General features: G+C 47.1%; 1 protein-coding gene across 2 annotated transcripts in view; it reads right to left on the minus strand.

Annotated features, from left to right (window-relative positions):
• The window catches only part of LOC114853776 (cadherin-18), a 98,126-nt gene that overhangs the window by 32,144 nt on the left and 40,491 nt on the right, over positions 1–25,491 (minus strand). The window contains exons 1-3 of one of the 2 annotated variants that reach the window (XM_029147560.3): positions 23,838–24,091; positions 10,371–10,903; positions 1,022–1,316 (exon numbers count right to left, since the gene is read on the minus strand). In XM_029147560.3, the coding sequence (XP_029003393.1) occupies positions 1,022–1,316; positions 10,371–10,601 (526 nt within the window). In that variant the 5' untranslated portion in view covers positions 10,602–10,903; positions 23,838–24,091. Of the gene's footprint in view, positions 1–1,021; positions 1,317–10,370; positions 10,904–23,837; positions 24,092–25,491 lie in introns of those variants that run through there. The other variant, XM_029147561.3, reaches the window with a different exon arrangement.

A 25,491-nucleotide genomic window follows, 5' to 3' on the forward strand; every position in this document is an offset into this window, starting at 1 on the left:
TGATTGATGTGTGCCACTCTGTCTGTTCATGCATATTCATCATCATAGCCTGGGAGATGCTGACTGGTAATAATGAAGGTGCTACAGGTCTGTGGGGGTTTGCATATTGAATCTGTTCTGTCCAGCTGTCGTAATATTCTGATTCACCGACTGAGCAGGTTATTTTTTTGCGAGACTGATATAAATAGATTTTTTTTCCCAGCAAGCTGACAGAGATTCTCTAAGTTATTTCTATTCCAAGCAAAAAAATGGCCCTGACAGCAGTTTGGCCACCATTTGGACAACCTACACGATTTGAAGGAGTGCTGTGGTAAAATCGAGCATCATACTTTTTGAGCTATTGTGCTGTAAAGCAGAATCCACAGGCTGGCTTTTGTTCACCCGAGCTAAAAACAGAACCGTCGACTAAAGGAATAAAAAATAGATGTTTGCCACATGATGCTGGGCATATGAGGAGCAGTCTCAGAGGAGGCGGATAGAGGCTTTTCTTTTCCACCACGATGTGGAGGACTCCGACGCCAGTGTCGATGGCTGGGTTTGCTGTGGAGGCACAATTGAGTGCTTATGAAGTCCTGTCCACCCGGGAAAGCATCACAGCAACCACACAACAAAAGATGAGACAGAGGACTCGCATGGCTTAGAGAAGATCAAACATACTGGAAAACATTATGGTACAGAGGGCAAACCACAGGAAAGGGCTGCATGGGGTCGTTTCTACATAAACTGTATATACATTTACATATACTGTACGTATATATGTATACGTAGAGGTACGTTGCATATACACAAAGGTTTCACTGTAGATTTCTCTTTTAAAAAATCTTGGTCCTAAGCCTTGTTGCCAAACTATGTTTTTATCACATTACCCATGTAAAAAAAGGATTATAACCATGAAGACTGAAACAAAATTATCAGTGAAGTTTGTTTTCATCCTTCATTCCATTCAAACAACGGCTCTCTGCTGTGGACAGTAGAGGGCCATCATGTGAAGGTCCAGTTGATTCTGTAGCACTGTACTCACCCACTTCAGACATCTCAGGCACCGTAGCTACAAAGGGTCCATCTGGAAATTTGGGTGCGTTGTCATTGATGTCTTGTACTTTGATGATGAATTCCGACTCTGGTTCCAGCGCCATCTTTGTGTTGCGATCCAACGCTTGCGCATGGAGGACATAATGTGTTTTCCTTTCCCGATCCAAGCTCTTAGTGGCATGAATATCTCCAGTCACTTCATTGATGACAAATATAGTCCCGGCTCCTTCTCCAGTTAAAATGTACTCGACTGATCCATCGCCTTTATCTGAGTTGGAATGAAGCTGCAGGAGGAAGCAGACAGAGGGCGTGTTAATCCAGAGGAAACAATGTTGCCAAAAATCATTTTTTATGCTTGTTTCTTCGATTCACAGTTCCAGAATAGGATTCACGGTTGTAAAACTTACAATGGCCACTTTGTAAAACAGCTGCGGGACAAATGCATCGAGAGGGATTTAAGCCACCCTGATGTACATACCGTTGATCTTCAGATTTTTACTAGTGCTTTAATCACCAATCACGCAAATAATCAATAAATTCATTGCAACATACTTAGGTCATTGATCAAAATCATCAATAGTTGAAACTTTAGTCAATATAAAGGTGCAGCTCTAGGCTGTACAACAGCAAAGTGTGATTTATATCTTCTAAAACGCAATAAAGTTTCCACTGTGGCCAATTAACCCATTTTATGGGTTGTACAGAGCAACATTACTTCACTGCATGGTCCCCAGCTGTAGAAAACTCCCACCATGTAACTCAGACATCACTTTATTCAATATTCATCTCTCAGGCTTTATTGTACTCGAGTGTTACAGAAGAAATGCATCTATAGAGATTAAAGTTTTGAGGAAAATCCATACAAGACCATAAAACATGGACGAGCACTGCTTTTTTCCCCACCAAGGGAGACGAGAATGTGGAAAAACTAACTCACCTGCTCACTGATAATTGACAGGAGGATTAGGAGTTTCTGTTGCTCAGTGGACACGTGGTTAAAAATGAGTTAATACTCACCCTTCAAAACTAAAAAGACTTTTTATTTTTGTTTTCTTATCAGATAAAATGCACAGCAAAAAGTAATGACATGGTTAAACCTACTGTATACATACTGAGCTAATGCTCTAAATATCGGTCAACCTTTAAAATCACAGCTCAGGTTTGGGAGAGCTGCCCGCATCCTCTGAGAAGGTAAAATACACAATCAGCGAACAAATAATGCATATTGGGAATCACAGCGTGAATGTGATCACCTTTGCTCCCATTGTAATACATACAGTAACAAAATCTGTCTGGTTGTGAAAAACCAGAAAAAAAAGTGTGGAATTGGACTCAACCATCAAACCATTAATCACAATAACAGTTTTTAAAGACCCTAAAAACTGAACTGATGTTTTACGCTAAAAGCATCTACATTACTGTATTTCACCAACTTCAGTACAATAAAGAATTTACCTCAAAGAAAAGAGACAAGCTAAACAACAATGCAACAAATTAGCTAATCATGCTAATTTACCACAGCTGAGATTAGCTGTTTTTACTGGCCTCTATCTATTAAGCTAATTAAGCTAACTCTACATAGTTAACATTAGCATGTGGCACAGGTTGAGGACCTCTTACTGTATTTTATGGTCTTCATCTTAGAAAAGACAACAGAGCGTTAGTTTCTGGCTCTGCTCAGTTCCTGACACCCTGTAACCTTCTCTCTCTACCAACAGAATGGGAGTTTACGCGGCGCCAGCTCCATTTATAGTCCACCGGCGCGTGGGGGCGGGGCTTGTGCTCGAACCCAAGACCGACGCAAACACGCAGTTTCTCTGGTTTGGCCTCTTGATTTTATTCCTCAGGAACCTTCGGAGAAGCCCGAAACAATCACGTCTTCATCCTTCTGTTATGACAGGCGATGCTTTTTATGCTGCATCAGCCAAACCTGACACCTGATGACGTGACAGCATTATCCTCCACAGCTTGTAAAGCTGATCCACTACCCGCTGTAAACACTGGTGCTGTTTGGGTTACACATACCGGCTGATGACAAAACCGTCAACTTTCACAGGAACTCAGCTGCAGAAACAATCAGCTACTGTATCATGGTGTTCCGCTTGAGAGTTGGAGCTCATTCTCCCGTTATTGACCAAACTGCATTATAAATCTTGTTTTTTCAGTGGCTGTTACATAATTAATCACTGTGTCAGCGCAGTAAATGCTCCTCAATCAAGCGTCTCTGCTGGCGGATATGGCACAACTAGAAAGCCTGTGCAGCTATACAGAATAACGCATTAGCATACATGTGCAGTGGAGAGGCCGCTGTACAGATGTACATCAGTGGAGAAAACACGAGCATTCTTGGAATAGAGTTATTAAACAAGCCGAACGGCAGAGGTCCTCGGGCCGCGTCTAATCAAAGCCTGGACTGCCAAATAAATTACCAATTAGAAAGCTGCTGTTGATTGCAGGCTTGACTCCTGATGAGAGCCGACTGTCCTTCCTGTGGTAAATATCAAGCCCGTAATTAGATAAAGAGTCAAAGGTCCTGTTGAATCAGGTAGTTAATCAGTTGCTAGATTGTACTAATATGAAACACCAACTCAAAAGCAAGAAATCAGACGGTGTTTAAAGATTAATGGTGGGGTGGGCTGGGCCACCTAGGTCGCTGACTTGGTCTGGGCCTTTCTGCACATTCTGCTTTTGATTTACAACAGATATTATGAAATACTGGGATCCAATGCTGGCTGCAGTATAATAATCGGTTCACACCTATAAAATCTAATAATGTAAATGCCCGAATCGAAGTTATTACTTAAGGAGTCCACTTCCCCGATTACTAGAAGGATATATCCACTTCTGTCCAGCAGCTCTGCAGTTCATAAATGTAATTTTTCCTCCGGTCAGAGTGCTAATTTAGCCATTGACTTCCTTTGCAGGAGTCGATAAATCATGCTCAGCAAAGTCTGAGAGCAATGATCCATATGGCGACTACTGCCGTCCAAAATCTATGGGTGATAAAAGTGTCAACAGGTTGCGGGTCATTACACAAACATCGCCGGCTGAAGGTCCAGAGAGTCCAGCCAGGTGAGAGGGATGAAGGCTATGGAGACGCCGCAGGGGTCCAAAGGGACGTCTTGATATGTTCTTTGTAAGTCACACTAACTTTTTAACAGAAACCTATTTTGTGCCAGCAGGGGAAATGCAGAAAAAATATCCATTTCACTCACAAGGAAGATACTGGTACAATAAACGGATCGAACCCCGGTAATAAACAGTACAAAGCTGAATGTGCACAAACTATCTGCAGCTGTAAGAAGAGAAGAGGCAAAAAAGCAAGCCCAGCCGGACAGAGACCACCCTCACAGCTGGTTATACATCACTTATTTTCCTTCTTAGTCGAACTGATTGTTCAAAAACAGGCTTGGGGCTAATTCCTGTCACCCGATTTCAGAAACATGGCTCCATTCCTCTGCAGACGGCTCCGCTCGTGCATCTTGGCTTTGGCATGGGATATTTTATTTATACTTCATTAATTTTGATCACACGGAAAATTTCATGACTACCCGCCTTAATGTAATTAGTGTCAATTTTGCTAAATTGCACATCAGGCCTAATATGAGCTTAAAATACATCAGAACTATGTGTGGAGAAGCAAATGGCTGCAAGTCCCGGCTGTAAATAATGAATGGAAAAGTACAGACATCTCCAACAGCGGCTGCTGATCAGTAAACTTCACAGAGACATTATGAGAGCAGTGAAATGATGACCTGCACAACCTTGTTTTGTCATCTCCCCACAAAGACTTAGAGGGATCCTTTTCCTCCGCGGGGCATCAAAACAAGGGATTGTGTTTATCTCTCAGCCTCTATGGGCGACTTTATTAAAGACTAGTGGAATAGATGACTGGCATGTAGCTGGCGGCTGGCGTTCGGCAGCTGGCAATGCATTTCTGAGGAGTTAAAAGAGATCAACAGCCTCTGCGGCTCCAAAGTCGCAAGCAAAAACACTCCAATGTCAAGAAGAAGCTCACTCCTAATTTCACCATACTGTACGCCCAGAGGAGCAACCTGAAACGAAATGCATCTTCACTTTCTTCCGTCAACACGCTGCGAGTGTCGCCGTCTGCTTCGCTCATTGTCTGGAGAAAAGCCTTAAACTGTTTGGGTTTACAAGCTAATTGGTGCTCGCTGACAATCGGAGTCAATTACGTCGAGAGAAGAGATTTAAAGGAAAACGCAGCGCACTAGCCTGACATAAATCCAACAGTAAAACATTATTTCTACAACATTAAATTGTATATTTACTCGTGTAGCCAAGCTGGAGGACAGCGTGAAGTTAATGGGTCGCAAATGTAATCAAACAGGAGCTGTAACTTATGATTATAGTTATTCAGTCTCTCAATTAGTCTGTTAGAGTTCATGACAAATGAGAAGTCGCAAATTATGAGTTACCAAAGCAGTGGAGCAATCAGATGTGTGTAGAGTGAAGAGGACGTAAGAAGTTTACCTGTGTCTGTTTTTGGGTGGTGTCTCAATGCAATAACAACAACAGAGACAAATCACATTGTGTTATTATTACTGTGATAAGATTATTAATCCACTGTAAACTATCATCCAGATAATTGGATATGATTTAAAACTGTAACATATTGCAATTAATTACGGAATAATATCTATGAGTAGCTTAATTTATATTATTAATTTACTGTGTTAATTCAACTTTACCAAGCTGTTGATTTTTTAGTTTTTAAGCTGAAGCTCTCAGGAAGGTGACTTCCTTCCAACATGTGCCAGAGCACACGTTGCCTCTATTATCCAGCCACCAGTTATCTTTCGCACGCTGCCCAACAAATCACTCACCCATCAATGAATAAAGATCCAAAATCTCTGTTTCTGGGCCAGCGGAACAACATCCACCATAACAGCCTTCAATCTCACTTTAGATGCTAGCACCGTTTGCCAAATACTCCAGCGCTGCCAAATTCGCCGCTCCACCAACACAGAGCCGACTGACTGGCCACATGGTGCTACGATAATCAGCCAGAACGCTCAGAAGTGGCTGAAAATCAAAGAGGCCAGATCGATGTTTTGTTTGAGGTAGAATGGAGAAAATGAGTCCATCTCGTGACGGCAGCCCCGCGTTCAGGAGAAGAAGAATGTGACAGGTAACACAGTCTTAGCAGCGGTGGGTGGCCCATTTTATTGAGTGTCATCCAGTTGCATTATTAGTTGCTACACAGCTTGACCTTCATCTGTTCGGCTCCTCGGCGTCTTCTTTTTCTTCTTCACTGGCTTTGTCCTTTTCGTTGTACAGATCCAGGTAATGTATGTGCCCTGCTGGATTGCATTATCAGAGCAGGCCCTCTGTAATGGCCTGGGTGTATTCGCTGAGCAGATCCACATAATGTATGTGCCTGGCCAGCCTTGTTTGCTCTCCGCTTGTATGAAAAGGATGTTGCTGTAGTGCTGTTATGTCTACTCATTATAAGCCGTGTAGAATGAGAACCAGAGGAGTGGGTCTCCTGTGCAGGCAGAGGATGAGTAAGTGCGACATAAAAGGCTGGATGTGACGATTATATGAAATCCAGGATCGGGTTTCACACCGGGCGCGAAGCATAAACTACGTCACAACACAAGCGCGGTGGCTACAGCACGTTTCTGCAGATTGATCCCAAGCTGATTTACAATCCGGCAATAAACCTCTAGTTTAGCCATCAGCTTTATGGGCTACGGGCGACACCGGGGTGAAGCTCAGGTTGTGCACGCCGGGAAAAGTCGGGCCTTTGTCGAACTTTTCTGCTGCCGTGGAAGCTTGAGTGACGCCAGAGTGGGAGTTGCAGGTGGGAGTGAGGCTGCGGAGGCCTTGTTCCATCATGTTCAGGGAAGGGGAAATGAGCAGGCTACGTGTCCTCGCTGATGATCAGCGCCTTGGCTTCATATTTGCAATTACTGAAGGGGGTGGGTTCATCTTTGATTAAATCTCAGCTCTTATACTTCACTGAAGACGACTTAATCACTTTTTATGTGGGCGTGCTTGATTGTCTGATTATCACCACATTTTTGCCGTGCGCCCTCCCAATCAACTCGCCGGGCGCTCCCCCCTGCTCCTGGATTGATTTGTAACAGTCACAGTAAACGCTGATGATGGAGTGGCCACCTAATGACCATACATCACGAGCCGAGCCGTGAGGGGCGTGCTGGAGACGTGCCGGAGATGCACATCTCCCGGATCCGCCCTAACGCTTGTCCTCTATTTTGACATCTGCGGGGAGAAACAGAATGAATCGTTGTCTCCCCAGCAGGATGGTTGACTTCTTGATGTACAGTAATGAGATTATTAGAGTCCTGGAAGCAGCCCTGACACTTAATTTAATGGCTCTGCCTCGATCTGCGGCGAAAGTTTGATATTTGAACGTCGCAGAATAGAAACGTCAGCACGTCAGCTTGAGGAAACATGCCGTGTTTGTCCGCTTCACATTCTGGCAGTGACTGAAGGTAAATAGTCTCATTTGTGTGAATGGTGCTAATATGGTTGCACACTGGGACATGCACTTTTGAGATTGTGACCTGACATCACACAGCATGTGAAAATTGGAACCTCTGTGGTTGAAATTGTTCTAAATTACATAAACTCATCAAACATGTTAATATTTCCTGTATTTTTGCTAGTATCACGCTTCTCTTTTCCATTTTCGTGTTTCTTTTTCTGGCACTGGGTGAGAAATTCATTGCTATTTGATGTAGCGCTGCATCATCAAAGAACGTTCCAGCTGCACTGGGGCTTCGCGTCGAGGCTGAAAGCTCACTTGACTCCTTCCTCCTCCCACTGTTGTGTTTACTGTACATACAACAAGAGAGTTGTCCAACTCTGACACGTACTAGTCCATTTTCAGAAGCATGAATAAAATATGCAGGCATCTGTCTTGCTACTGTACGTTCGTCCGCAAATGGACGTGAGAAAAGACAAGAGGGTCTCTGCCTTAGTCCTGGTTGATGGAACCTGATGCAGGTTCGATTTAAAGCCTTGGGACCAAACATCCGGTTCTTTTTCTCCACCGGCTGCACCCAGTCCTCCAACTAAGTTACAGTATACAGTTCACTGCAGTTCATGTTCATTCAGAGCTGGAGGATTTGCATCATCTTCTGAAAATTACCATCCTGCCTGTAACCTGCCCGACTACTTCAAAGCGCCACACTGAGCTGATTGACACGTAGACGTTCACACCTCCCACTGGGAGAAGGGTTGTCTCCTGTCTCGTATCTGGACAAGCTCTGTCCCCTACCAAGCATTTGCGTCTCACTCATGCACAAAGCTGTCATTTCCCAAATGCATCAGCCTCCCAGAAAGGTGTCACTGGGGATTATGGGGTACCTCAAGAGGATTAAAAATGTTCTTGACAGACTGGCCGCTTCACTTATTCCCAGAAGTCACTCATTGCTGTCCTTTATGTGAGAGTATCAGTAAAAAAGTGCACAGAGCATTTTCATCTGCCGGCTCTGACACAGACGTGGCTTTTGTTGGGTCTGACCTTGTGGATCCTTATCAGCTTCATGTTGACCATTCAAATTATTATTATTACACTTCCTTTCCTGTGTGCTTTTTTCATGACACGGCAATTTTAACGTCACTTTTTATGATTATTGCAATTATCAAGGAAAAAAAAAACGTGGTGGCAATTCCCTGTAGTGAAGCTGCTCATTTGCTGCTCGCTAATGTCCAGAGTTTTTAATCAAGCAAAGGCAAGAGGAGGGAAAAAAACAATACAGCGCAGTGATGCCGAGTGCATTAATCCTCCTCCTCCTCCTCCTGTCTTGGTCTAATTAAGGGTCATTCTGTCTCCTGGACACATTAGGACACCGTGCACCATCACAACCCACATAATGAAATGTTTTTCTGTGCTAACCATCTGGAGACCTCATCGCCTTAAACATGCATGTCAGAATAATTCCTTAATAGTGTTTATGTTTCTTCTCAGTGCTTTATTATCATCTCGGATTAGCTGTTGATGTTTATTTCATCAGCAGCACCAGCTACACACACACACGCACGTGCGCACACGCACGCGCACACGCACACACACACACACACAGCAACGCCCTTAAGGTACCAGTAGAACTCACACATCAGCAAACTAAACAATCATGAATTTCAAAGCAGTGGACGAATTCAATGCTGCAAAAAAATGTCGTTTTCATTGTCCGATATTCAGGACACGGTTTCTCGGGAATGTTTTTGTCACTGTGGGATTTTACGGGTCATTTATGCATCAAATAATATTAACAATAACATGTTTCACCAAGACGTAACCTTTCTTTGCCGCTTTGTCAGCCTCACAACAACATGTGTGATTAAAACCCCAGGTTGGTTCAATACCCAGGCGTTGCAGGGAAGCGATATGCGCTTTTCCTTCCTCTCGCCCCTTTTTCGAGGCATGTCATCCCTCCTTTCCCTCGCTTCCCCTTCAAATGGCACTGTTGTTGAAATACAGACATATGTGGAGTCAGAGGAGCGTCGCTGCCTTTCTCATTCTCTTTCTCTCCGAGTGCAGTTGAGGGGATTAGTCTGTGCCTGAGTGCCTAGAATAATGATCACTGCAGCGGAGAAACACATTTTCACAATTCAGGAGATAAGGGCAGGCAATCTGCAAGCAGAGGACTTAACCAGCTCTCTGTGGCTTATTGTGGAGCTAACAGAAAAGTCACCACCAACCAGCAACAAACGGATACACCACACCCTCAGCACAAGCAACAAGAGCCCCCACTACTATCTGTTCCCCCGTGAGCGACATCAGTCACTCCGGAATGAGGGTGAAATCATTTCCATAAAGCTTTCTAACAATCAGGCACCTGACTTACAATCTCCCTCCCGCTCCACTGTCCAATTTCGTACCGCCGTGGTTCATTTCCCACCACGAGATCCAAATCTGGGCTCTTTTCCCCCCACAGAGAAACCAAATCTAATATTTCAGTTCAAAGATTGATGAAGAGGGCTATTCTCACTTTCAAACTTAATCCACTCCTGCATAGCTGGCTTCCCAGAGAGCCAGACACGCTGAGAGGCACCCCTTAATTACAGAGAATAAAACATTTTTTGGCCATTATCAGGAGAGAAATTCAGACCATGTAATGACAGGGAAAAGAGCCACACACCTTCACAATGAAACCCGAATTTCCACATCAGACGATAAAAAAAAGTGCGTACAATGCCGACGTGGCAGTGTACCTCAATAGAACAGCTTGCTCCCGCTGTAACCTATTTCTCAATAAACAAGATGAAAAATGCCTAGTAAGCTGTTCCCCGGCATCAAAAGATTTCTCTTTGCACTCACAGTCAGCTCAGTAGAATCCTACCTTGCCCACGTATTGTGCGTCCGGCCCCATGTGTTCTTCTAAAACAAAGAATTGGTTCCAGATCCAGCCCCGCTTCAGCCGGTGGTGCACCTCGGCCTCCCCGTTCGGCAGCCGCGTCTGGTTCTTGGAGGGCACTTTGGTGGGAGGGTGGTGGCTGGCCCCGCAGTACCTCTGCACGAAGCAGAGGCAGACCAGGACGGGACAGAGACGGGAGGTGCTGGGCATCCTCATGGTGGCGGGTGCTTCGGTAAAGCTGGTGGCAACGTCCCCCCACGTCCGGCGCCGCGGCCGCCGTCGGCGCCGCCGCAGACCTGCGCGGCGCTCCTCGCAGAGCAGGCGTCAAATCCAAGCTAACGCAACACCGCCCCCGTAGATCCTCGCAGGGTCATGGTCCGGAGCAGGCGGGCTTGTTTTAAAGGAGAGCGGGACCCACGCGCATCGTGAGGTTCCCCCGGGCCGCGAGACGACGAGCGCGGACTCGTAGGTGGTTCTACCAGGAGCAGAGGTTAATCCCGAAAGCCATTCTGGGTTTCCTGGGAGAGAGAAGAGACAGGAGACACACAGAGGTAGAGATTAACTTGATGCATAGTAAAAGCTAAATGTCCACTAATTCCCTCTAATTAAATTGCAACCAATACTGTATATCCTTACAGATGGAAACGCCCACTGTGATCAAGTAAACAAAGGTTGGAGCATCTCAGCGTTTGCGCCATCATTGAGATGATACAAACAGCTCTGGACTCCAGCGCTACTAAAGGCTGTGTGTGCGTACGAGGTCGGGCTAACTCTCGGTGACTGATCCTGCCCTGTGAGGTCAGAGTCGTGTATCAGAGCAGAGCAGCGTCGGCCTTGGGACTCGAAGGATGACTCGGATTAGCCTTATTAAAAAAATAGCTGAAAAAGGTTTGATTCAGATGTTTTATCAGGACCGCGAGGCTTCGTTCATGCCTCATCGCAGTGAATAATAAGTGCGGCAGGAGGTTTACTATGATACACACAGACGTAGGACAAGACAGAAAAGACAAGGAAGCAGCTTTTCTCACTCGAATTATAAACTGAAGGTGGCACGGCTCAGCTCCTACGTTAGCATTCAAGGGAAGCTTTGCTCGTTCTTTATTCCATTTGGAAAAACATGCATCACACGTTGCACATGCAGCTCTGTGATCTATAAAGCACCGGCTTCAGAAACATTTGTGCAGTGGATTTTAAAGTTGGACGTGATATTTAGACGCTGCTGAAGCATGAAATCAGTCCCGGCTCCTTTATGAGATGAAATTACATCATTCGACCTTGGTGTTGTGAGACGCCCTTTGCTCTGCCACAGCTGAAGAAAGTGACTATTTCAGAATCTGATTACAATTGAGAGAAGGGTATTCTATAAGTTGCACGAGGAGAACAAGATGACGCTGAGTGTTTAATGTGCATATGGGACTAAAGCGTCCATGGACAACAGCTGCTGCTTGCCATTAGACATATGGGATGAGATATCACTGGGGCTTTGACTCGCACTGCCATTAACACACAAACACAAACAGAGGCGATGCAGTGGGTGCAGGAACCTGAACGCCACGCCCTCCTCTCAGCAGGAGGCCTGGGCCGGCATTCAAAGGGCTGCATCAGAATAGCAGCCTCACGTGGGATTATCCCCAGCACAAATACATGCATTTGATATTTAATAGGATATAGGAGCTGACAGACTTCAAAGCTGCTGCACTGTCTCCTACAATAGTGTGACAACATTAGAGCGAAGCACTGAAAGAACATTTTAATGCAACTTATGATAGACACGCACTTTAAAGGATGATCACTGAATCATTTCTGAACAAATATACAATTTCCGAACATATACGGATTAAGACGCGCTCGGAAGCTAATCCCCATGTCTCAAATATCCCCACACCCAAGTTAGGAAAGCTCAGCCCTAGTTGTTGGTGATGCTGTAATGAGTAATACCTGCTGCCAGCTCAGACGGAGAGGGAAGGGGAAGTCCGGATTAAAGCAGCGGGGAATGAATGCTCAGCCACACACCCCGTGTGTAATCTGGGCGGAAGATTCGCATCTGCATAGGTGCAGCTACGCCCAAATCCCGCTTCCACTGCTCCCTTTGTATCGCCGAGGAAGAGACGCCCACTGAGTAGCTCTTTCAAAATAAGGTATTTTAGACATTTTAACCTTTTCCTTCATGCTTCGTAATTATTTTTTGGATTCAATAATATCACACGCTGAAGCGAACCTCCCTCCACTCGGTGAGACGATTGTTGTACCTGAATGAGTCAGAATAAAAATCCTTTCCAGTGGCTTCACTCTTGCCTCCTGGGGCTCTCTTCAATCAGTCTTCTAATTGTCTGATTATCATGCTGACTCTAAGCAGCATCTGGCACCGTCAAAAGAAAGGAAATAAGCCCCCCCCCACCGCCCTTTACGATGGCGATGGTGATATTGTTTTGTGCAGCCTCCTGCCCACGGCATGTTTATAAGTTTGCAGCATTTAATGGGATGAGTTGATCTCAGACGCAGCCACAAGAAATTGAAGTTGCACGAGTTGTTATTTACACACGTGCGATTCTATTTTGATCTGATTCGGTTAATTATGCACCGTAATTACTAAATCCTGGTTCATACCATTATCTGATTATGACAAACCTGACGTGGCTCCAATTTTCCAAAGCTTCTGTTTTTTTGATGTGGCAGTTTTTTTACTAGTTGATTGTTCAACCTGTAGCCAAGTCGAAATGCTGTCTACTGTTTTATTTATGGGAACAGGAAAATTCAATCGCGGGGAATCAACTGGCCATGTAAACAACTTAAATTGAATAAGACCTTAGCCGGAGTGCAGCCAATTGTTCTCGCACGTAACTGATGACACTGCAGGAGATGAAACAAAAAAACAGGAAGATGGAGCATAATGAAAGACGGAGAGTGCAGGTTGCTGAGGAAAACAAAAGAGAAGCACCTCAATCTAGCTCAGCAGCGGCCTGGAAGAGGCTCCTGTCGCCCGGCGCTAATAGCTAATGTTTGGGCCTCCTGCTGGGAGCTCAGCCACTGCATTCGATTTCTCAGCATCAGCTTTCTCCCGATGTCAAACACCAGATTGCAGAAGACTGGGGCGGGTTAAAACACATATCACCGCTCCATCCTCAGAACAAAGAGGGCCGCCAGGGAGACGGAGACAACCGCAGCCAAAAGGACTCTTGACTCTTCACCTCGCGTGAAAAGGAACAAATGCACACATTTCCCAGCCCGTTTATGTGGCCTGTTTGTTGCTTGTAGTCTCAGGCGACGTGTCACCGAGTGCCGGGTGGGTAAACAAGAGGATTGAAGCCGGGACAGGAGAAGACAAACAGCACAGGGGGAAATTAGTGGCGCAGTGAAACGGGTTCACGTGAAATGTTTGGGCTGAATCCGAACCTGAGGTTCGGTGACGGTGAGTTAAGGCGTATATATCACCAAAGATTCTTCCATCTCCACAGCTTTCCATGCTGCCACACACTCTGCTGCCCCTCTCCTCTGGAGCTGTCCTGCATATCGCATTAAGAGGGACCACATGTTGTTCTATGGCCTATGTAGGAGTCTAATGAGCGGCTCCAGCGGTCCCGACACGCTGCAGACTTCCCGGGACGCTTTTTTTGTTCTGTTTAAAGTGACCAGGGCTGATGCAACATCAATAAGGCCCAGAACAACAGGAACCGTGTCCTGCGTTTGACCCAGAAACAAACGCTGAGAAAATATCACTGTAGCAAATATTATCTGCGGCAGCTTGTGTCTGATAAACAAGGGGGATTTTCTGTATCGGAGCGCGTTTTAACGCCAGCTGGGCCAGCTTGAAGTTAGTGAGGATGTCAGTTACTGTAGCATCTCTGGAACAGGCGTTCGTTTGACAGCTATCAGCCACTTTAGTCAGGAGAGCCAGAACGCGTCTGATTGATAAGTGCTGTACCTGCTCTGCAGCCGAGCCGGCTCATTGTATGTGAAGGGGGGCAGATTAGGCTGATCAGCTTCCTCTGGCTGTGTGGCGAACCCCGGAGGTTCCACCAAATTGGAGGAGACAAATAGGCTGGAGAGAGGTGCCAATGATTCAGCGCTTTAGCGGCAGAAAACACATCAGGAATCACGGCTGAGCGACCTGTTTAAGTGCTTCGTTTTTCCACCAAAGCTGTCTGGGATTTTAAGCCAGCTTCCTCCCAGTTTAATAGCCTTCCACTTGATTCACTCATATTAAGTTTTATATTGCTCTGTGTCTGGGCAGGTTTTGTCCACACAGACACATAAAAATAGTTTCCCACCTGCGATGCATCACGGTTCCTCTGCTGGAGCAGGTGTTAAATGGTCACCTTGGGATGCAGACTGGAGCCAGAAATACATGCTGAGATTCAGACCAGGAGCCACAGTCAACGGTCACACACTTCTTCTCTAACCTTCAAGCTTCTCAGACCCAGAATTAATTGCACTCCTCTCCATGAAAGCATCCCCAGCCCTCCAGTGTTCTACACCACAAGTCTAATGCCCGTAATGAAAACACACAAACGCTCCACATCCATTCTGCATCTCTCCTGCTGTGGAGGGCTGATGTTTTCCCTCCCGCAAGTACATTTGAGCACATATTCCACCACCTGGAGGAACGTGACTTTGATCACGTTACGAAACCCGAGGATGGTCTGCAGAAAACAACCTCTGCATCATCTAGTAGTAATGACCCGGCTCTACACGGCTCCCCTCCACCGTCCTGTCAAATCCAGAGCTGGAGATCTGTGAATAGAGTCTCTTTCTTCTTGCCAGGAGTGAAAGTGAGTTAGATTCCCTGCTACATGTAGAGAAACTGCCTGAGCCACATGTTAAATTAGGCAGATGAAAACTGAAAACACTTGGCTGTCAAGCACAGTTGTGCCGTTTGAGGACGTGCTTTGTTTACCGCCATCGAGGAACTGAAGCTCCACTTAAGCCACAATTAGTCATCTGACGCTTGAAAACATGACGTGTCACCGTTTCTGCATCTGTTTCGTGCTGCATGAACATAAGAGTGCAGGAGAAAGGCTCCGCCCTGAATTTCAATCTTTCTCCAACACTCGTCGGTAATTACAAGCAATAAGTAGCAGGTTTTTGAACACAGATTAGGCCTAAAGGTAATTAAGCCCACTGCAGTAATGACTCCCACTGAGTCATGTGGGCAGGCTGGTCTGTCAGTCATCCCCTCCCACCCAGCTAACAAAGTCTACAGCAACTCGTCCTTCCCTCGAAACGCCATCTGTCCCAACCCTTCGCTCTGATTGGCTCAGACCCACAATGCACTGCTCCTCAGGCAAAGGTCCTGGAGATGAGAGGGAGAAGCCTCCATCTCTGCGTGTTTACGCGCCAAGTTAAGCAACCTTAATTATAACTGTGAAGGAGTTGCTTTTTGCCTCCTTTTTATCTCTAGTGTCAAATTAGAAAACATGTCTGCACTCGTCAACCCCGCTATATGTTTTTTTTTGGCGACTTAATGAGTGCTGGGTGGAAGATGGAAAATATCCCATCTGTTGTGTGTTTAATGGCTGGATTCTCGAGCTCTCGTCGTGCAGCAGAAGCGCCAGGATGGAGCAGACAGCGCCCATCTGCTGGCCACTGCAGGGACAAACACGGGTTTTCAACGTGCAGTATGATGATCATCATCATCACAACCTCTCTCTCTCTCTCTCTCTCTCTCTCTCTGCTCTGACTGCAGCTCTGCAGCCCAGCCTCCACACGAAGCTGCATCAGGGCCGTTAATGTAATAAAATAGAATTTGAGACTAGTGGGTGTTTGAATTGTGGAAATACAGAATTGTATAAAATAGTAGAAAACAGCTGATTCAGCAATTTAATAACCTCCACTGAACAGATTAAATCTACTCACACTAACGTCAGTCAAAGTATTAGAAACAATAATAAATCTTAGAAGTGTGAGGTTCATCTGCAGGAGATTAAATAAGAGTTTAACCCTGATGAACCTAGAACGGCTCCAACCTGTTGATTGTTGCTCCTCATTAGATAGTTATTGTTTGTCTTCATTATTTACAAGAACCATGAAAACAGTTAAGTGTGATTCAGTTTAATAATTTGGCTTTTTAGGCATAAGTATTAGAAGTAAAATTTTGATTTAACCTATGACTGTAGAATACAACACATGCCACCAACATCATATGTTAATCATTCCAGGAAAATCCCCCAAAACTGGTTTGTTGAACCAGCACCTAAAAATAAGGCACCCCCTGTTGATTTTCCAACACTGTTTGCATTAGGAGTTTTCATTTCCTTTGCATCTGTAGACTTTCTGACGGTTTCCACACGTCAACCGTTAGAAGCAGCAAGCCGTCACCCAACAAAGGCAGCAACATGACGTGTGCCGAGCAAACGCGCTTAGAAACAATGCGGCTTCCAAACTCGTCCCTGCAAATTATTCATGAGGCAGGAAAAGGCATTCAACGCATTTTATAGCAGGATGCGCGGAGCAGGGCCTGTGATGGCAACAATCAGACGAAGCACGTGTTTACAGGAAGCCTGGATACTTTGACATCAGGTGATTTGGCAGAACCAGCAAAATGACAGAACCACAAAACATTTGCTCAGGTTCGTCAAATAAGCCAACGACCAATAATTCACTGAAAGGTCCAGCTCTGCTTCAGACGAGCTTCTGGGATTTGACTCGAGCTCTGGGAAACTGACCTGAAAGCCGGAGTGGACTCAGTATGGAAATGTATTCATATCACCTACAGCACCCGCTTCTCTTCATGTCGGCGGACTCTAAATTCAGGTTGCGGCTGCGGGAACCTGGCAGCCACCGCTGCGTCGCAGGCGCTGAAGCACCCGGAGCAGGTGGGTTTGGGGACGAGGAGGAGGCGGAGACGGCCTCGCTCGCTGGACGGGAGCGCGGCTGTGGCCACTCGCTTCAGCATCTCACGCTCCGATGAGCGGCCTCCCTCGCTGCCGGGCAGATTTGCTCACGAGGGGACGAGGTGCGAGGCATTAGGGCCGGTTTTCAGGTCATTACCGAAGCTGAAGCCACTGCAGCACAAACACCTATGAAGTGGCACGATCACGCCTCATTATGAGTCGCTGACAGTTCACTCCGTCTTCCTCCGAGCCTCCACGTTCCCTGCGATCCTCTGAGGTCCCGCGTTGGAACGCGTGCTTCATTCCGCGTCTGATGTGTCGTGCTCGTTCCAGAGCGGCTGCAACGTGGCCACTTTATTAGGAACACCTGCAGTCTCATTTCATCCACAGCAGCTCTGCCAATAAATCCACTTACGCAGCTTCTCCGCTTTCAGGACGAAGCTGTCAGAAACTCCACGTTTCTGTTTGTTTCCCTGCTCCACTACGTTCCTCCACCATCTGCTCTGCTCCACCAGGAGCTGCGCAGCTCCTCGGTTCATCATTATCGAATTAGAACAAACAGGACTGCTGCAAAACGTCCTAATGAACCTGCCAGAACTCTGATTGGTTCGAAGTTCAAACCTGAACATCTCTGCACAGCTGCCTCTCAAACGAAGTTGAGACTGCTCTCAACACTGTAGCTGTGAAGAAAGACTCGGAGCACTTGGTGTTTTACAGTAAGCGTGACATTGTATTGACGGGAACACGAATAAAACTAGATGTCGAGTTTGAAGTTGGGCTCCTGGCAACACGTTGCCAATCTCTTTAGTTGCATTCACATCCGCTTCGACACACGGGGAGCGGGTTTGACACGCTGGCACCGGGGTTGACAGTTTGGCAACTAGCTCACAGGCACCGACCTCCACGGGGACGGGAGGGGGAGGGGGGAGGAAGCGGGCGGATGATGCCACAAAGTGAATGAACGGATGGATCGTCCGCCTGTGCTGGAGTCCAGACGGTGTTGAGCGGGAGCATGAATTAAGCATGTGCACTTGCGTGTGCGCGTGCCGCGTCCTCGCTCCGCGGGACGTTTTCATACCTGCACACACGCCGCACAGCTATTCAAGCAGTATTAACATTCTATTAGTTGTGTCACCTGCAGCCGCCAGCTGTGAATCAGTAGGGACACCCCGTCCATCGCCTCCGTCGCTCACGCCCCAACTCAAATTAACATCTCTCTCCCTTCATTTCCGCATCTCGGCCGTTGGCACGTTAAGCGTAAGCGGGTCTGACAGGTTGCCCTGCACACTAATGCCTCCCCCTCGCCACACATCAGAGCTCCTCTTTGCACTGTGACACAGACAAGTAACTGACTCCACTCACCTCCTCTCCCTGTCAGAGTCCGACATGGCTTTGGAGTTGGACTCCATGTTGCAAGAGAAATGAATATTTTAAAGCCTGTAAATGTATCTCCACTCGCCGGTTATACAATATGATTAGAAACTCCTGCGGGGTTTCGTTGAAATGGCTGGAATCTCATTCACTTACATCAATTATTGCCATTAACATATAGTGCTAAGTGGCAACATGCGGAAATATTCTACATGTTCTGTTTTTGAGTAGAGACCCGACGCTTTAACTGTGTTGTCCATCACCGCGCAGACATTGTGCTCAGCTCCTGCAGCAGGATGCCGACTGTCTCCCAGTTTATTCTGTGTACACTGTCGAGTATAAAAGTGTTAGCGAGACGCCTAAAGCTCCGAATATAAATCTAGAGGGGAATAAAATGATAAAAGACGAGCCCATGTGAATAAAACACAGCCTTTCCCTTGAAGAAGCTCAAACCTGCAGAATGTGACCAAGAGGCAAACCCACCGCCCCGACGCTTTTAAGCCGAGAACAAAATAAAAGACTGGGAGGCAGCCTGCAGGATCCCAGACAGAACCATGCAGTGATTACATAATGACAGTTCATCCTTAAGAGCTATTTAAAAAAGAGAACGTCTCTGAGCAAACACTCACAAATGTGAGATGAAAATCAACCCCCCATCCCCCTAATAGAACATTAAGGATTCATGCAGCATATTGGCAATCAAATGGCTCTGTTTTCATGCTTCGCAGAGACGCTCGCGCCATAAAACCGTGGACAAATTTGCAGTCGGAGGATAGTTTCATCTGTATCCCACTGCGGCAGCAGTTTTCCCTTTTCTGCCACTTTTATTGTCTGCATCAAAGCAAACATCCTGCTACAATTGGAAGTGTCCACTTCCCGTATTGTATTTTCATTTTTAAACCCAAACTGTTGGTTTTAGCTGCTGCGTCTTTAGGGCTCATCTTTCCTAACCTCAATATAAATGTGGTGAGGGGTATCTAATATAGTGGCCAGTGAGGGTTTGGCCCCTTTAAGAGGAGAGAGAACTATCTGTTTAGTATGGGTGACACATATTACACAGCTTTATCCTGGAGTCATGATCTTATCACCACGCTTTGTAAAAAACTAAGAACCGATAAGTGGGTTTTCAGGAGACTTCATATGTATTAAGTCCTTTGTTTTATCTGTTTAGAGACTTAATCATTCACTGTGTTTTCCTGACTGGAATCTGGTTCTAATGCTGCGGTCAAACAACAGTCCTCAGAGCCGATCAGTCTCTCTCCTGTAGCGCTGTTTAAGGAAATGCTTTGCTGCCCATTTGTCACCACCACTGAGAGCGGGAGATGAATCATTCTAATGTTGCTCTCGCCGCTTCTGAAGAAAGCCGGCGAGCAATAATGTCAGCATGACTCACACGGCTCCACGTCCCACTGCAAGAAATGCAGATACATTCGCAGCCACTCTCAAACAACAGGTCAGAGAAAGCGAGTTGGTGCTGGGTTCCTCCTCCTAATGGGTCTGAGGAGCCAGGTGATCACCATGAGCCTGACGATGGAGCCACAACATATGGAAGTGTGTGATTTTTACTTTACCTGGCAACCAAAACACGCATGAGCACATAGAGTGAGCAGACAGCGATTCAGACCTTCCTCTACGGCTTAATCATTAGGTTTCAATCAGAAGCTGTTCTCCGTTTACACGTTGCCCCAGAAAACAGCTTTTCTTCAAGGATGGACGTTTAATTCAGCCACTAGAATGAGTGCGTTGCCAATAATTTCGTTTTGCCGGAGTCTTGGGAAGGAAGCGATGACGCACCGGCGCGTTTGAAGCTCGGTCAAATGATTTGTTGCAAAAAAAAAAAAAAAAAATGGGGCAAATCTACAATTTTCCAAAACAAATTTTCCAAAACAAACAGTTTGTTGACTTCTTTTTGGGTTGCTGTTTTGCTCTCGCTCGCCCGTAAACATGCCCCGCTCGTTGGTTCCTCCTCAGGTCGCTCCCAGAGCTTCCGCTGCTGCCAGGAATTAGCACTACGCTCCTCCTGCATATTTAATGCCCAATGTGAGAACTCGTTTCGGTGAGTGTGTAAACATTCCCATCAGGGTGCCATGTCTGATAAGAAATTTAATGACAAAATTCCACGCATGGTTTATCTCTGTAAGCCACACAATAACATCACAGGGCTGCATCAGAAGCAGGGGATTATTTTACCTTGTTGCATCTTGGATTTGGGAGAAGATGGAATCGCTGACGAGACCCATCAAGCCTTTTCGGAGCTAATTCCTACCCTACCTCGTCTGAGCTGGCAGCACCGCCACTGAATGGCCAGTTTTTTGTTTATCTGTGAAGAGACTGAGAATGTTTGAAGAGAAGCATGATTCATCTTCTGAATGGCCCTTCAACTGTGTGGTTGGAACAATAATCTGTTCTTCTTCCTGTCTGGTCTGCTACCGATATGACTGGCAACACGCTGAGTCCGTCACTCTGCGGCTACGCGGCTAATTTCTGCAAACATCAGGCACAATGCATTGATGTGTATTGACTGGTGCTACAAGAGCGTCACCGTCACGCAACTCGCTGCTAGAACCGGGTGCGAGCGTGGCTGGTGCGTGTTGGGCCTGGCACCGGTGACCCCTACGAGAGCCAGCGGGTAGAAAATGGATGGATAGCTTTGGTGAATAATGTGGTGTAAGGACCGGAGAGGCAGCCGATACCAACACATCCCCTGGACCCCCTACTTCTGGAGCAGCGGGGCCTTAAAAGGCTCCTTCAGACCCACAGACGACCTTTCGGAAAACACTTTCATAGCAGCAACCTTCATGATAAGCTCTGACCCAGTGGCACAACCTTTCTGCCCAGAACCGTCTGAAACTGACCTTTCGAGCAGCACAAACATAAATGGCTAAACTTTTACCGTCGAGCCCGCTTCGACGCGTGACCAATTTGCCTCGCTGAGCGATACGCGCCGTTAGAGACGCCCTGAATGAGTGACGGGTAACTGTCCACCGCCGCTTCAGGCTCAGGGGGTGTTAACTAGTGTCCAACCAGAGATCCCAGTGATTAGCGTGTGCAGTCTGACCTCTGTGCACCGCGCTATTCAAACGCTGGAGTCTGGGAGGGAAACAGACATTTTCCTGAGTCGCTGCTTCTGTGAGATTAATAACAGTGTAATTAGCTCTGTGCCCTTTTCGAGCAAGAAAATATCCACAAGGTTGGACAAACATGTGCATTATTGTATCAACAAAGCGTGTCTAAAAGGCAGCGGGGCCGTCTTCACACTCCCAGACCATCAGTCGCTCGTCTTTGTCGGCTGCAAGGCCGGGACCTGACCTGTGCGCAGTCACGGAGCCCATCTCTCCTTGTTTAAGGGAAACCTGCGAGTGGAAATAAAGATCCTCCGCAGGTGAAGCGCTCGCGATTGCTGATGTGATTTCCGTGTGTCTGTTCACTCTGGGCCTCGGCCAATCGTTGGGTTAGCCATGCAGAAAATCATCCGGAGGATAATCAATCCCAATTTCTCTATTTTAACCTTCAAGCCATTTCTTCTCCCGGCGACACTCGTCGTGTCATTGGAGCCGCTAAACCTTTTGTGCGTCTGTTTTCTGGCAGACTGAGCGACTTCAAGGTGCGATTGTGTTTTTGTCATCTTCGTCAAAAAGGGACTAATTCACGGGGACGAAATGATCAGTTGCAGCCTCAGCCGCTCGTCTTCTCCCCCGTCCAGCTGCTGGGCGCGACTTCCAGGATCCGACCGAGCCATTTCATGACCAACACATCTCCAGTCGGAGCCAGTAGCATTAGCCGCTTTGGAACCAGGCAGCTGCCCCGAACGTGATGAGAGTGAGGCGTCCTTCAAAGCGAGCGCACGCCGTGATTGCTGGGTCATAGTTCAGGTCAGTATCATGAGCTGCTGTGGTTTAAATCCCCACTCTGCACATGCAACATAGAAAAATGTGCTGTTTGGGACTTTTGGATGGAATAGTTTAGCAGTGTGAGGGGAACGTGACGTGGCGGCTGCGTGCTGGGCAGAGAGGAGCCTCTGGGGCTGAGGCGTCCTGTACGGAGCCATCGCCGCCCATGCAATTGGTTGATGCTTATTTAATGTAAGGACACGCTCATTTCCTTTACCAACATCCCCTGAAAGCCTAGGTTGAAACTGTCCTCTAAAAAAAAAAAAAAACGATACCCACCCATAAAACAACCCCCTGCTTAAACCTTCCTCCAGTCCAGTGGCCACATTAGATCTAAACCGAGGGAGTAAATATTCTCAGGCCTCAGTAAACACATTTAGAAGCTTTAGATCAGAGCAGTTTTTTCCTGCACATGGACGTAAGACATCGTCTGCATCAGCCTCCACGGCAGCCGACGGTCCAAAATCAGCCTCCGCGTCAACTACCCTGCACTCAAAGCGTTTGTGGCACACACAAAAAAACACACCGCCGCCTGTGTCACCTGCCATCGATGTCCCTAAACATTTGCAAACACACCAGATAGGTGAGCACCTTGCAGAAAATAAATAATGAAGCAGGCGGAGAAAATTGGCAGCCTTACAATCCTCCCTGCGCTCACCAGAAGCCAATCAATGCAACATTAACAGGGACAGCCAAGCATCTGGCACTTGGCTCCGGCGTCTTTCCACACGCGCGCGCGCACGCACGCGCGCAGGCACGCGCACACACGGCTGTCATTGCGTTTGACAGAATTTAGATTCGAACTGAGGCGTTCACTGCCAAACGCTACGGGGAGACGCGATGTGATGCGGAGAGCAAGAGCTCGACTTGTACAGAGAGGCTGCAGTCAATGAGTGGACTCTCCGTTTCCTGCAGTGCGCGCACATATCAGTCTGGCTTCACTGTGCGGCGCATCGGAGAGCCTCCAACTCCCACTCGGTTGGAAGCAGCCGATCATTCATAACTCCGGCGAGGCTGCGCGTGCAGCAACACCCCAGGAGAGGAGTCTGAGGCGCACCGCCGCCAAACGCGCTCGTCGCGGCCGCGGCATGACTGAGGGAAAGTGTGCGGCCCCGCACTTGCTGGGCGCCTCGTCCTCTCCGTGTCACGGGGCGCAATTCTAATTCCAAATTGCGCACACGTTAAAAGTCACCGCGTAGGGTCGCGCGCGCACAGTCGCGCGCACTCGACATGTTCAGTGCTATACGTTTAATTACACGGCACGGCATAGACACATTCGCCGAGGCAGGCGCAAAGACAAACTTAACAGCGGCTGAGCGGAAATCTGCGCACAGACACGCAAAGTTGTTTGTGCCTCTTACCTGTCCGCGCGCACTCCCCTGAACGCACATGACAGCTGATTAATGGCCGTGAAGACGCGCCGCTCTGAGTTTGTTCCTCATTTTCTCCGGTCCTCCGCCTCTGCTGTGATTTCCTCCCCTCGCCGCTCTCATCCTCTCCGGGGCAGAGCTCGACTGCGCGGCTTGCGGAAAGCCGATACTCTACCTTTCCTCCCTAGTGTGTCTGTGTGTGTGCGTGTGTGCGGGTGATGGGACGAGCCGGTGCGTGCGTGCGTGCGTGTGTGTGTGCAGATCTCGCCGCCGAGGCATCCTCCAATCCTGCCCGGCTACTGCGGCGGCTCAAGCCCAAGGAGGCGCACAATTGGTCGGTTCTCAAATCAATCCACAGTCACCGGGCTCGGACCAGCCCTCCCTGAGCTGCTCCCTCTCTCTCCCTCTCTCTCTCTCTCTCTCTCTCTGGTATCTTCTCTCTTTCCTCTGTTAACACGTGATTACATAAGATAGTGATCAGGAAGCGATACATTATCCGTATCTCATTTTCTTACAGACCCAGACTCACCCTGACTCAGGAAGCAGAGGGTCAGTGTCAACACACGAAGCCAAAACGGTTTAAATATAAAACTCCTGAACACAAATTTACAATTACATAGAGATGTTTTATTAAAAATAAGATGCAGCGTTCATTATGTTGTGAAATGAGAGGAGCAGCCTTTTCACGTTTACAGGCATGTGGGAACCTCAGACTAAATGCGCTGCTCTTTGTTTTGTGTCCTTTCCTCCTGTTTAAACCCTTTCAGTCCCAAGACGAAATCAGCGTTCTTTTCCTTTTTTCATTTATCTGTTTTCACAGTCTGTTATGAACTTCATGCCCTGAACATTTCTTTTTTTAGCACAGCCAGGGCCGTTTCTCACATGTTTAATGCACACGAGGAGGAGCGGTTGTTGTGGAGTTGGTGACGTGGATCCGAACGCTGTGTTGACAGGACTCTGGTGAAACAGGGATCACGTCAGCTGAGGAAGTTTTAATTTGAGGAGCCAAATAATTGGGTCCGATCGATGTTTCAGTACAGGCGTTGGCCTCCACATGTGAGGCTCCATCCCAGTCCAACAATCCAACGCTGGCGTCCCTCAAGTTCACTGGCTGAGAAGAACTGAGCGTTACTTTCATGCAGCAGAATCTCAATAGGACCATCAGCAAAGCACAGTAACCAATTACTCCAGTGGGTTCAGAGGAACTGGGAGAGTGAGGTCAACATCTAAGCAGTGGGAAGAAAACAGCGAAGCCTCTCACAGTTTAATTTGCTCGTCTGCCCTTGCTAAAACAGACAAAAAGGCTTTTCAGAATAAAATCTTCACTATTATTTCACGAGCACACAAACGTTTGTCTTCGACTTGGCCCCAGTTTATTCATGTCTGGTCTGTATAGATTTATTTAAAATCACTTTGTTTGCTATCAGGTTAAGAGCCAGCTCTTCTGAGCGGTTCCCACACTATGTGTTGTCTGCGCACACCTCTCTGCTGCACGGCTCCTTCCACAGACAGGATTCAATATCGTTAAATAAAGGATGACGTCTTGTTTGCAGCCGTGTTTCTAAGTGCTTCGCAAAGCTGGACTTTAAAGCCGCCGCCGCCGCGTGCGAGTCTCTATATATATGCGCTTTCCTTCTCAAGTGGC

Source organism: Betta splendens, chromosome 4, assembly GCF_900634795.4.
Source record: "Betta splendens chromosome 4, fBetSpl5.4, whole genome shotgun sequence".
Taxonomy (NCBI): Eukaryota; Metazoa; Chordata; class Actinopteri; order Anabantiformes; family Osphronemidae; genus Betta; species Betta splendens.